This window comes from Glycine max, chromosome 10 (genome assembly GCF_000004515.6).
Source record: "Glycine max cultivar Williams 82 chromosome 10, Glycine_max_v4.0, whole genome shotgun sequence".
NCBI lineage: Eukaryota > Viridiplantae > Streptophyta > Magnoliopsida > Fabales > Fabaceae > Glycine > Glycine max.
This window is the reverse complement of record NC_038246.2, coordinates 701,597-716,660: the sequence shown is the minus strand read 5'-3', so window position 1 is coordinate 716,660 and position 15,064 is coordinate 701,597. Positions and strand designations below refer to the sequence as shown.

At 29.4% G+C, this 15,064-nt stretch overlaps 1 protein-coding gene across 1 annotated transcript; it reads right to left on the bottom strand.

Moving 5' to 3' along the window:
* Nucleotides 1-2,608: 2,608 nt before the first annotated feature.
* LOC100814827 (RING-H2 finger protein ATL16) lies at nt 2,609-4,338 on the bottom strand. Its single transcript, XM_003536798.3, has one exon. It carries the CDS (start codon nt 4,087-4,089, stop codon nt 3,067-3,069), a length of 1,023 nt encoding a protein of 340 aa, XP_003536846.1. The 5' UTR covers nt 4,090-4,338; the 3' UTR covers nt 2,609-3,066.
* Nucleotides 4,339-15,064: the final 10,726 nt, after the last annotated feature.

Genomic DNA, 15,064 nt, shown 5'->3' with positions numbered 1-15,064 from the left:
CAAAGACCTGTTGCAGAGCACATTTCCTTTTCTCCTCAACTGTTTTGACCAATCATCTTGTTTTATTCTTAAATAATTCGGATACTAGAGCAATTAAATTAATTATTATACGTACCTTACTGTGCAGGTTCATTTTCATTGGTTGATTTTCAAATATATTCTAGAAGAGAGATTTTATTGGAAATCATATTGGATCACATTCTAAAATCACACGAGAGTCTATTTTTTCACGTTTCAATATTTTTTTTTGTCCTTTTACTTCTTTAATCAGTGCTCTAAGAACATTATTTAACCTTTGTCTTTTACTTATTTGATTAGTGTTCTAAGAGCATTATTTAACCCTTGCCTTTATTAAATATATTAATGAATACTATTATATAAAGCTGACAATAGAGTGGATCCAAAGTGCCACAAGCTACGTACACAAGAATAATGGCTCGCACGCTTGTCTTAATGATTTTGCTTAAGTTTTTAATGTTTGCAGTCATGGTCATTCTTCTATTCTCACTCGGCATACGGCCAAATTAATATCAAAACTATGATTTATTTTTGTAATACTTTTTAATTCATACTTTTCCTTACTCCTCTATGTACCTATAAAATTTCACTGGTACAATGAAAAGGGTAAACTTTATTTTTAATTCCTAAACTTTTTCAGATTTTTCCTTTTAGTTTTTAAAGAATTTTTTTACTAATTTTAGTCTTTGATATTTTCATCTAACAATATTGATCACCACGTGTTATTTTTTTAATTATTGTGGTGATTTATTTTTTGGCGTTTAAAGCGGCCAGAAGATGCTTAGTTAATCTGTTAAAAGATAAGTTTTTTTTTTTTTTTTGTATCAACAGGTAGGTTGGTGGCTTCTAAGTATTTTGATTTTGGGTTGGTGGCTTAAGGAAGGAGCTGCCTGAGATAGTGGGTATTTTCCACGTGGCTCCAAATCTGAGGCAACATGTATTTCTTAGTTGTTTTTACTGATGAATTTTCTCTTAAATTCAAGTGTCAAATTAGAGAATTAAGTTTCACACAATGCCATTGCTAAATTGTAGAATTTGAACCATCTTTTTTGATGGTGGTGTCGGAATTGAAAGGTTGACGACATGGTGTTGTGTTAGGGCTACCTTGTGCCAATACAATTTCTAAGATTAGCATGATTATTGGCTATAGATGCAACCATGCACAACAGTCAATTAAAATGTGATTTATTGTCAGAAAATTGTTTTTTTCCTGTTTCTATAGCTTTTTATTTAAAAATACATTAGATGTTTATACGAGAATATAATAATATTTGGTCGACTGCAATTTATTGTTTTAAAATTAAATGAAGTATAAGTTAACCCCTGCAATCACGGATCTAGTCATATAGACACTAGTTCAAGAATGCATAGAAATTAGAATTCGTTCCAAAATCACGGATCTAATCATATATATAGGTCAGCAACTTTTGCTACAATTGGACACAAAAGATAAAACAACTAAGAACATAGTAGTATTACAACATGAAAACACAACTAGTAAAATTTTATGAGAAAACTTGAGCGTGAGTAAAGGTGGCGAAAGAATTGGTCAAAGGAAAACACCTATAATTAGAAACACAGTATTGAAGAGATCAGGGTTACCTAGTCAAACATCAAACATATCATAAGGAAGAAGACTCAAGTCCCCCCCAAAAATGGACAATACTCGAAGTCACCAGTGTGGACATGTGGACCTGAACGAGTCCAATTCATGGGTCATGGAGTCAACGTTCAAAAAAAAGGGTCTTGGGAAGACTTTGTAGAACAAGAGGCATTGCTAAACCACTCCACTGATCACTCACTTAAATTAACTCGTCTAGAATTACTCTAACTTAATTATAATTTTGAGTATGAATTGTAAGTATTTTTTTTATAACTATGTTATTAGTGTGATATATTTATTAATTTTGTTACTGATTAATTTTTGTCAAAAAATTTAACTGATCATATTTGATAATTTTTTTTTTCATTTATAAGATTCGAATATGAAAATTTCTCTAAATGGATCGAATCTAATATTATTCAAATAACTTTATGTAGTTATATTAAATAATTAGAATTTTTTTATCATCTATAATAATTTTGTTGTTTGCAATAGTTTTCTCCAATTTTAAAAAATTATCTTATACAGAAAATATCTACCGACTCTTTAAAAAAGGGGACATTGCCATTTACCAAACCAAACTGATGAAATTTCTTCCATGTACCAGCATCTCAACACAATAGACATAAAGTGGGTACAGAAATATATATATAATTTTTGGTGAGAAGTATGTAGCGAAATATAAATAAGGCGGTTGTATATGATTTTATTTATTAATGGAAAAGAGCCCCACTTCTCTTTTAAACGGGACACCTTTACCTTGGATTCACCTTTTCGGTAAATGGTTGGATTTTCCATTTCTGTTGTTGAATTCTCTATATCTCTTTAGATATTGCTAGAATAATAGTAGTCATGGGATAACTTAATGTATCCTTAGTGGGAGAAGGTTTCTTGAGAAAGCGTTGTGTGCCAATTTCAGAAATGATGATCATAAGCACACCTTCAAGACATTTGAAACAAAATTGGAACTGTCCTCAGAAATATCAAAACATAAATTAATTATATCTCTAAAATAATATTTAATCCAATTTAGCATCCGTGTATCATACATTCCTATGCCCCTTTCATTTCATACATCTAATTTCTCTGACTCACATTACTATCATTCAAATAAAGTTGTAAACATATATAGGCCAACTAAAATGAAAAGCGGGCAGGAAAAAAGAAAGTGTAAAATGTGTTTTAGGTTCTTTAATTCTCAGTTAAAATAATCTTAGTTCCTGTCCTTTAAAAATGATGATTCTGTTGTTCTTATTTTTGATCGTTGGGGAATTTCATACCTAAACTTAAGATAATACCGTAAGAGACGAAATTCACCAATTATAAAAGAAAAAAACAAAGATTAAGAAGGCCAAAATTGTTATTTTTAAAGTATTGGAACTAAGATAAAATTTTACCAAAAAATATGGAAACTAAAGCACATTTTACTAAAAAAAAATAAAAAATCAGGGGTCCAAATAAACAGGGAGTACAGCACTTCTTGATTTGCTTCCATGTCCAAAAGAAAAGAATGATCTCTTGACTCTATCACTTTCACCAGAAGCTTCAATTGTGCTGACCTCAAACACATTCCCATTTTGCTGTTGTTGATGTAAAGCCTCTTGAACTGCCCCATAAAACTTTCTATCCACTGATGAGTCCATGGAGAAAGACCTCTTCATGGCTTGAACTGATAACCTTTCACCCTTGGCTCTAACACCAATACACTCATCTCCCAAACTAGTCACTTTTTGAAGCTTCCTTGCTTTCTTCTCCTCCAATAACTTAATTCCTGAAGAAAGACTAATGATAGGACATGTTGTTGGTAACTCTTCTTGTCTTCCTTGGTCTCTATCATGTTCACCATCCAAATCAATCACAACAAAACCTCCTTCATCAGTGAGGTTTTCATTGTTTTGGCTTTGGCCCTGATGGGAAGGCCTTGGAGTGATAAGAAGGTTGACTTGGTCAACATGACGATGGACTTGGCTTGTCAAGGAAACTGTTCTTCTACAAAGAGGGCAATGAGCATTGTTTTGAAGCCAAACATCTATGCAATCAATGTGAAAGACATGGCTACAGTTTGGTATAACCCTCAGCTTCTCATCTTGTTCAAACTCACTCAAGCAAACTGAACACTCACTACTAATTAAGCTTCTTTCACCAAATTCTGTGTTCCCTTCCTCTGGCTTGTATTGAATCACTGGGATTAATTTGATCACTGCTTCCTCTAGCCCTCTAGGCTCAGATGCTGTTGAGTATGGTGCAGATGGATCTTCATGAAGCCTAGATAGAGAAAAAATCCTTACATGATCAACATGGGACCAATTGAGGCAGCACTTGACAACTAACATGTAGTAGCCTATAAGGAAGAAAGATGTAAACATTATTCCTATGACAAGGATTACTAAGAAGGAATAATTATTTGAAGAAGAAGGAGGTGTTGCATGTGACAATTGAAGTAGGTGCCTTTGGCTAACAAAATCCATAGTAGATTCTACAGACAGAAAAAGGATTCTCTTAGATATTGGAATATATTACATGAAATTCAGAATTATGGTATTCTTAATGCACTAAGTAAAGGAGGAGGCCATGGTTTTTCCCAAAATTAGAGAGTAAAGAGCAATGAAATATAGAGAAAGACTATGATGGCATATAAATTAGGGGTGTGGTAGTGTGTAGACATGATGAGAGAGGGCTTGAAATTCAATGAAAAACTGTTGTCAAACACGTTTGTTCTTTCCTCAAACTACGTAGCAGGTGAATTCAATTAAATTTGATTTTATTCCTCTGTTTTTATAAGTTTTAAAATGATTTTTATAATCACTCAGTGCATGTTTGTAAAAAACGTTCCGTAACGGACGTTTTTCTCGAAAACAACACTCATATTACTTTTACGTTCATGTCTAGGAAAGTGTTTTTTTTTTCGTTGAACCGACCTTCAACGGGTATCCTTTTAGTTATATCAAATCATTTTAGTATTTTTGACAAAAAATAAATTTAGCCATATTTAGTAAAAATAATTTTTTTCCCAAAATTATTTATGGCTTCAAATCTATTGGCCAATGTTCAATATTTCGGGCAACGTACGTATGTTTCAAATTTTAATGAAGACTCAAAAGAGTCAGTGGTGTGGTCCAGTTAGAATAATGAAGATAGTGGTTAATCGATAACCAAGTCCTTACCAATGAAACCATCTGTTGACCACGATTGAGTGAAAAATGTGTCTAGTCTAAAGTTTGAAAGTTTGAGGCCTTATGTCTTGTGAATTTCATCGTTATTTAATAAGGTACATATAATTTGTGCATATACACGAGACTTGTCTTTCATTCCCCTTTCTACAGAGCATCAAATAATAAGGGTGTTTTTTATTTTGTTATAAATACTTTATTTGCTCTATCTCACTGTCTTGCTTTCCTTGTATACACAAGCTTGTGAATTATGGTGGTTCTACGTACAATCATTCACAAGTTCATAAACCATAAAGATTAGTATAGTTAGTGGTTGTCAGTCATATCTAATCTAATGATGGAAGCGAAATTACGTGATCCATGCTAATGAAAGAATGAGTAAATAATTAGAAGGCTAATGATGCCACATTGCAATATGGAGATTGAAGATGAAGAGGCATTGTGCTTCTAATTGGAAATCATCTATATCATAAGGAAAAAACAATTCTTAACACACTCCTTACACATCACATGCAGCTCCACCATGAATCCTTAATCACTGCTCTGACCACACTTTTGATCTTTTGTCATTATGGCATTACCATCACTTTAATTTTAATTTCTTAGATAAATAATATCAAGAGATTTATAATATTTATGTATTTATTTAACGTTAGATTTTTTTGGTAAAAAAAATTTAAAAAATCTTATTATACAACATGTCAACGTTGAACATTTTTATTTATTTATTTATATAAGAAAAAATTACTTTGAAAATATAGTTCTATGTGGGCCGAATAGCTTACACGTTGGGGGAGGAAAATTTCAGGGGGTCTAATGAATGTTGCAATATTTTTCATCCATAACGGTTTGGAAATTTTAATAGAAAAGTCCAAGTAAACGGACTAGGAACAGAACTTACGCTCTCCATACTTTGCTTGTTGACAAGGAGTAGAACGATATCAACTTAATTAGGGACTAATAAAGAGTAATCATAATCCGTACACTTTAATTTAAGGTATATATGTGAGAAAAAAAGAAGAGAGATGGAGAAAAGGATAGACATGATAATTAATGTGATGGGATGAAAGTGAGATGAAAAAAGAAAAAAGGTTAGAATGTGTTTGTTTTACATACTAATAAAAGTTGAAAAAAATAGGTTATTTATTGATTATACGGTGTAAAATAATTTTATATTATTATTTAATTATAGTTTATCATATACAATTAATTAATTATTTTAAAAATTAATATATTAAACTCTTAAAAGTTAATTGTAATAAGATGTTACATTACTAATACATTATGGTTAAACTCTTAAAAGTTAATTTGTAGAAGGTTAGAAAATTTGAATTTTTTTGTCATGAGATTAAATATTTTGTAAAAAAAATATAATACTTTTTCTTGTAAAAATATTATAAACTACCATTTTCTTTTCCCCAATGAAAAAATAAGATCCCCTCTCTATGGGAATTTTAAAATTTATTATAATACACATGTGACTTCTATTTTTACTTTTTTTTAAAATTGTTTTGAATTTTAAAAGATATGCCCAAAAATATTAAATTGTTACCAATCATGTTTTTAAATATATATTTTTTAGGGGATTTTTTAAATATCTAAGAATAGCAATCCTAGTTATCATTTTTTCAAAAATATGATTCCTGAAAATACAATATTATTCTTTTGATCTCTTATATTTTCACTCAAATGTATTTGAGTCATTTATCTTTTAAAATTTCTATTTTAGTCTTTTGAGTTTGTAATATTACTCAAAATGATCATTTGGTGAATTTGATACGGACTCATTAGCCTTTTAAATTTTAAAACAATTATTCTAAACATACTAATAATTTTTAATCGTCACCGTTTTTTTTTTATAAAAAAATTGTGAAATTTTAAACCTAGAAAGCTGCTTCATCCCTAAACCCTCGCAAATAAACCTCACGCCTAATCTCATCCAACAAACTAAACTCATTTGTCTCTCAAAATCCCTCACCTTCATCACACCACACACACTCACAACAAACCTCACATTCACTCAAACTGTCTCTTGACACCCTTATTCACTCATCACGTCCCACCAAATTCCATTTTTCTCTCAACTAATTCTCACAATCACCACACACACATGCATGGTTTGAAATAATGAGAAGAAACTAAGGAAAAAGTGATCATGTAAAACTCACAAACGTGTTCTGACGTCAGGGCCGTTTAGTTTGCTGCAATGCATGCAGCGGAGAAAAATGGAGGTTTCCTTAGAGGAGGAGGTTCTGGAAGCTTATATTGGGATGAAGATGCTTCGGAGTTGTTCCCAAAGGGAGTGAGATATGAGAGAGATGTGAGGGGCTGTATCAGGTATGTTAGCATGCTTTTGAAAAGACTATTCCATAAATATGTTAGCACTTAAGCATGCTTCTAAAAATGCTATTTGGGAACTATAAGAAAACAGTGCCTTTTCAGAATAATCTTTTTAAAATGGGGTTGCATTTTTTACCTCCTTCCCCATCCTAATTCCATTGTGTTTTCTTTAATGTTGTCAAATTTAACGGTCTACATAAACTCATGAGAATTTTATAGATTTGACTTATGAACTCTTCTTCACATAAAATAATAACCAAATATCTATAAATAATTTATCGATTAAACATTTTAACAATATAATAAAGTAAAATAATAAATCATAAATTCTACAATACTTAAATAATTAAGTCTAGTCATGCATCATTATTAGATAATAACTTAGTGATACAACATTCTCATTGAGGGTTTGATGCTGTTAGAGGTGAGAGTTCTTCGATTCAGGAATGATACATCAAATGAAAGTATGTTGAACCCTAAATGTGCATAAAATAATCCAACAACTTGATCGTTTTGGTCTATTTTTTTAACTTGTTGACTTGCTGACTTAGTGGTAAATTCAAGAGTCTATTGAGTTTGCACCAAGCCTACCCAAAGTTTACTAAAAAGAGAATTTACACACAAATCAACTCGTAGAGAATAAGTAAACTTACAAACTAATAATAGTTAACTAGTTAACTCGAGAGTTTGATAATTATGAACTTCTTTCCTACACCATGGTCATCGATGATGGTATTGATTAGTGGTGTTTGTGTCTATCAGTGGTGTTGGGTAGAGGTGAGACATTGGGTGAGGGATAGTGTGGTCTGTTTGAATTTTTGGAGGTGTAGGATGTAAAAGAGGGTGTCCAGTAAGTAAAAGCCATGGATCCTATTTGGTATATTTTTCAAGAGAGAAATGGGCTAATGAGTTGTGGATCAAATTGGACCTTTTACGGCTTACTCTAAATGAGAGACTTTTGTTTTTGCTTAATTTTTTCTTCATTTTTTTACTGATTAATTTACATCTTCCTTCTTTGTTTTTTTTTTTTTTTCACGATACGACAAAATAAGGTTTTCATGCTTTTGATTAATAATTATGTGCCTCTTTATCAGACACTTTAGAATTTTTGCATTGGAACACAAAACTTCTCTATTGAACTTGGTTTGGATGTATTTTCAAACACACTTTTAGTCTACTCGGCCAATAAAGCCAAATCACGTTATCATAGCTGTCTTCAATGGCCATTTTGCAAATACATTATCCTGATTTTATTTTTTTGTTAAACACAAAAAATGTCATAATTAATATGCAGAAAAGGAAAATCAACCGAGATTCAATCATAAGTTCCAAAAAACAATAATTGCACATACGAAGTATATACACAAGCCATATATCAATACACTCTGACTAATTACTTTTAACCAAATCTATGGGGATACTTCTCAACATTTTGACAATTTCTATCCCTTTTATCATCTATCCAATGGCACAAGGTTCGCCTAACTTTTGAAATACATGACACTAACACCCCGTATTATTCAAGGAACATATAAAGTTACACAGTCAGAAATATCGTGTGAATTTGAAAAAAAAAATCACACGGAGCATTAGTATAATTTGCTTAAACTAGTACTTTCACTTTAAGGAAACTCAAGAAGCAATTCAGACACACAATCCTCCTACCTTAACTCCTAACTATACTCTGAAGATTGAAAACAAATCAAGCTAACTGCGACGAATAAGTAGTTTGAAAAGATAAAAATTAATGTGCAAAAATACAAAAATGAGAGTTAAATGGTGTTTTTGAGGTCTTTATAAAATTACAATGTAAAGCTTAACTTTGAACATATTGAGTGTTTAATAGAGACTTTATAAATAATTATTTGATTCAATCCTATTCATGCTCTACTATCCTTTTAAGAAAAAAAAATATAATAAATGAGGAACAATGGTAGTTGTTTAAGTCTCTCAGAAATGATTAGTCTTTGCTTTGATGATAATAATATATTATTTTCTGTTTAGATAAATATTTTATTTTTTATTTTATAATCTTCATTGTAGATTTTATTACAATGTTTGTTTTTTACATAAAATGTTTGAGTATCATTTATTTTTCTTTTTAATAGTTTTTTTTATAATTTGTTATTACTATTTTAAAGACAATGATTACATTTTCAATCAAATGGATTTATGAGCATCCTTTATATTGATTTTGAATGATTTTTTAAACTTAAAAAATAATTTTAAAATAATGTTTTTAAAAAATATTTTTCTTAAAAAAAAATTAGGACTTGCTTCTTAAAATAAATATAAACTATTTTTTTATTAGTAGATCAATAAAGATTGATAAAAAATGAACTTATTTTATAAAAACGTGGATTTGAATCCGTTCCTGGTGTGAGAATTTTATTGATAAGTGATCTATAAGTATTCCTTTCAACATTTAGTGAGTCTTATATATAGGTCAGCAACTTTTGCTACAATTGGACACAAAAGATAAAACAACTAAGAACATAGTAGTATTACAACATGAAAACACAACTAGTAAAATTTTATGAGAAAACTTGAGCGTGAGTAAAGGTGGCGAAAGAATTGGTCAAAGGAAAACACCTATAATTAGAAATACAGTATTGAAGAAGAGATCAGGGTTACCTAGTCAAACATCAAACATATCATAAGGAAGAAGACTCAAGTCCCCCCCCCCCCCCCCAAAAAAAATGGACATATCATAAGGGGACATTGCCATTTACCAAACCAAACTGATGAAATTTCTTCCATGTTCCAGCATCTCAACACAATAAACTTAAAAAATAATTTTAAAATAATGTTTTTAAAAAATATTTTTCTTAAAAAACAATTAGGACTTGTTTCTTAAAATAAATATAAAACTACTTTTTTATTAGTAGATCAATAAAGATTGATAAAAAAAATGAACTTATTTTATAAAAACGTGGATTTGAATCCGTTCCTGGTGTGAGAATTTTATTGATAAGTGATCTATAAATATTCCTTTCAACATTTAGTGAGTCTTAAGATATACTATGACATTGATAAGTCATGAGTTTCAACTCAACTCATCTTTTTATTCTTTAAAAACATAATGACCTATACCATTAAGGCAATGCTCCTATAGATCACCACGTGTTTGACATTTTCACAAAAAAAAATGATTTTTTCTCTTTTCCTTTTCATTTCCTTTTTCCAGGGGCAAAAATTACGTTATTTCTTTGTGAGTTCATAACTGTATATGGAATTCAGAAACAACAAAAGGGGAAAAAGAGGATTAAAGTCATAAGAGTAAAAGAGTATCCAAACGTGCAAGAGCCACCTCCTTGACCATCCAAATACAATGGACGCTCTACTTTTCAACGTGGAGCAGAAGAGCCAAGCTCCCTTCACCATCACGTGCCAAACGCTTTTGTGCCCAATTTTTTCAACATCAAACAACGCTATTCTTGCACTTGAATTTTTATGCCATTTCTTTTATACCTATTTCATGGAAAAATAAACAAAAATATCATTTTTTATCTCTCTCCCCTATATGTCAAAAGAAATTTGAATTCAAGTAGAAAAAAAAATTAACTGCTACACTAGGAAGTGAAAAAATTTTAAATTTTCTTCCAACCATCTAAGTATAGATCGAATATACAAAAATACTAAGGAAACTTCAAATATTTTTGTCTAACATTTAAAAAGTCCAACATAAATATCATCTAATAATAAATAATTTTATGATAAATACATTTATAATATTAAATGAGTTTAATTTATAAACATTGTTACTATAAATATTTTACATCCACAATCAACCAATTAAAAATTATATATATCAAATATAGCTTTTAAGATAATTATTGTTCAATAAAAAATTATTATAAAAGTAAACAGACTTATTATTCCTGATTTTTTTTTATTAAATTGATTGAACATGTAAACTGTCATAATCTCCAAATTTTAGCATTCAGGAGTGATCAAGTAAGCATTTTCAATGCTTTTTGTTTATTGTCCTTGTCCTTTTCTTAGAAAGTTTCTTTTATGTACAAGGCAATGATATCTGTTTTGGACCAACAAAACAATTAAGTTACGTTGGATTCTTGCTTTTTCTCTAAAGCTCCATTTGTTAAAAATTTTGTGCTCCAATATGTATTATTAATGAAATTTTAGATGTTTGGTAGCTAGATATATAATGGTAGATTTCTAATTTTCAATTGCTGGCAAAGCCCATGTAAATCAAGTTATTGGCTCATTAATCCACACCCACAATTCAAATCCGTTTTGAACCGAATTCATATTCATCTTAGACAAAAAACAAAAACCCTAGCAGCTGCAGGTTCCCTCTGTCACGACAACACACGCACACCCTCCTTCAATCCGTGGTGTATTTTCGTGGCCCCAGATACTCCCACACGCAAAGAACTTCCACGCGAGCTCTGCTACATGCATCAGACTCAAGGTTTCCCTCAAAGATAAAAACATGATTTTCGTTCATGAATTCAAAGGTAGTTTACACATGTTTGGCAAAATGTTATTTTTGAAAGAGTGTATATATTAGTTCGCAAATTTGCAGTAAAATCCACGGTAAACAGTAGCATATATAGACTGCGTTCTATCACAACAAAGTTGTGTTTTTCTTGTTCAGCATGATCTCCAAATGAATTTCAACCTTTAACCAGTTTCATGAGTTGTTAAGTGGTGGATTTTGTTTACTTTGTGTTGTTATCTGTCCTTTTTATTATTATTGTTATTCAATTCAGATATGTATCTGCAGAGGCTAGTATAAAAGATGCTTTCAGCTTATGATTCTTTAGTTTTTTGGTGTTGTCAGTTAACTAAAAAAAGAGTTCATTGTGCATCTATTGGTTTGGAATGAATTTGCCACTGCTGTCATGGACCCTTTTCCTTTTCTTTGTTTTTCGGATATGTTGTCATATAGCTTTTGCTCTTAAACACTGTCATTCATTCACTGCATATCATGAATTGGATATTCTCTCATGCCAAAGCATTTTCAAAAGCTTAATGTCTAATGGTTAGTCCATTTAAATGATTTTTGTTTCACAACATTTCATGACCTTTTAATTCCTTTCCTTTTATGTACATATTCTGTAATAGAAACCTTTCATCTAGAAAACTCACCGTTCCTTTTAGTGTTGATTAAATGTTCCTTGTTTTGATTTCATGTTACAGTATATATATGCCCTTTAGTATTTGCTTCTTCATTTGTTCCTCTTTTAACCAAAGGGTAAATAGTTTAAGAGTTTTCTTTTAAAATAATGAACACTTTGTTTGTTAAAACTAATTTCTTAACTCCTTGGACCTTGATAGACTTCTTCTAAAAAGCATCGAAGCTTTCTTCATCTTTTTTAAAATAAATAACTAGTAGATCGAGAAATAATTTAAGTTATGTGCAAACTTTCTTTTATTTGTGTTTTTAATTTAACGGATGTTAATAATAATAATAGTTCCACAATTTAATTAAAACAGATAAGTTACTAAGATAATAGAAAAGAGTTAATTGAATGTGATATCATTTTAGTTTTAAGGTTTTCGAACACAACTTGTGACAACTTAATGTTTTATACTTTCTATCTAAAATAAATATATTATATTAAAACAAAATAAATTTATTTGCTTCTAAGAATTGGCTTGGATGTATACCTTTATTAATTTTATATCTTAGGATATATGAATGGTGGCATTTCGGAAATCATATATCTAATAAGCATAATAATAAAAAAATAATAAAACATTAACTGTCTTTTCCAAAAATCATAATAAAATATGCTTCCCATTAAAAACTTTTTTTTGTCAGTTATTTTATTATAGAATGAGATAAATATTTTAAAAGTTAAAAAAATGATTTGCTTAATTAATTAAAGGTATATATTCGTGACGAATATAGGATGTTAATATTTTGCACACAGAATCAACTCCAGAATTTAAATTTAATATCAGAGACCATTTTTTTCAAAAAAAAATTTCGATAGTTTTCTTCAAAATAAATTATGACGACTATTCCTCTACTTTTAAACCATTTTCATCATCTCGCCGCAATCCTAGTTGCAACGCTTACGTTAGACAGTTAACATGACGACGATTTTTCCTTAAATCACTGATAATTTGTTTGTCTACATAATTTAGCTACTAATGCTAGGAGTAAAGTAACCTCCACAAATGCAAATCTGTTCACAAAATTAAGGCACGTATACATTGCATCCACCATTGTGGCAGTGCTGTCTCTTGTAATTTTGGGACCTTAGGGGAATTTTACAGTTAAGTTGCATTTTAATATAATTTATCAATTTTTGTTTTATTATTTTTTTACATTAATTTTATTAATTAAAGTTTAAAAATTTCTCTCATATCATGTCACTCTTATTTTTCTTCATGATTATGTTAATCTCATTTGTCAGCTCATATAGGCTATTGCTTTATTCACTTGTCAGTTGCTTTTTGCACTCTTATTTTTCATTTTAGAATGTTCAATCTAAAATGTAAAATTATATTCTAAAATCACTTTCTTTTTCAGCTTTCAAAATTTCCTTTTCAGAACATAAAAAAATCATTAAAAAAAAGTGCAACAAACAATTTGGAAAGTGTAGAAAGCAACAACCTAATATTTTTATTTCTATTTTCTAAGCCCAAAACATCCTTTTAATCTTAGCCCATCCTATCAAACACTTAACAAATTAACTGATTATCAATGCACATAATTTAATTAATTAAAATAAAACAATCATAATTAAAGAAATTCAAACATACATACTAACAAATTAATCTAGTTTCTAATTTTTTTATTAGCTGCAAAATAAATTCATTTGATTGTTTGCTAAGCAAACTTTTTTTAATAAATTCTAATATTTTTTGAAAAACTACTTGAATTAATATTTTTTAAAATGATAGTTTTTAACTATATTTAGTAAAACTAATTGAAAAGCTAACTAATAGTAGCAGGAAACTAAAAGAGAAAAATTAATTTATTAAATTAAAAGTGTTATAAAATTAGTTATTAAAATAATTGAAAAGCATAAAATAGTCTGAATCAAATTTTAAAACTATGGTCTTAAGTACGTTTTTCCAATACCGGAAACTGTGCTCAGCAATGATGGGTACACACCACACAAGGACAGCACAAGGATTCATTTTCATGCTATTAACGTGTGCAGCGTGTGTCACGTTAAGTTTGAATTATCACCTCTTGCACCGTTTCAAAATACCATTCATTTTTATACACTAGTCATTTTTTTAGACATTTATTCTTACTTTAAATTTCGCAAAATAGTTTTAAGATCGATGTGCGTATATTTTTTTAGTGCCTAGATGTGCGTATATTGAAAAGATAAAATATACGTAATAGGATTCATTTTAAATATTTACAAGTTCGTGTGAATTTTTATTATTATTCTCTTTATCAATAATTTATTACTTTTTTTAGAGTGTTTATTTGATTTTTTTATTAATAAATATTAATTATTAGTTTTATTGGCATGGAATATCAAATTCATGATTTTTTCTCTCTTTCCTTTAAGTATTCAACCAGTCTTATATCTCTCTAATGTTTATTTGATAATTAAAAGGAAAAGTATTTTTTTAATAATATTTTTTTATTTATATATACTGATATAACACAGTTGTATGCTCAAAAGACTTAAACTAAAAATTCTTAATATATCATTTATCTAACAGATATACAATGTCATATATTATAACTTTAACTAATAAATAATTGCTTCCGTATAGTATATCTATATATAATAATGTATACTATTTATGCATTAAAATGTTAATATACCACTATATATTATTAATATAGACTTGCAATGTCAATATTAATAGTTTAATTTTAATTACTCGAGTTAGAAGTTATTTCTAATATTTGACATTTTCTTAATAGTAAATGGCACCTTTCTTAAGCTCTTTGATTGAGGATTGGGTAAGAGATGGACTGGAAGAC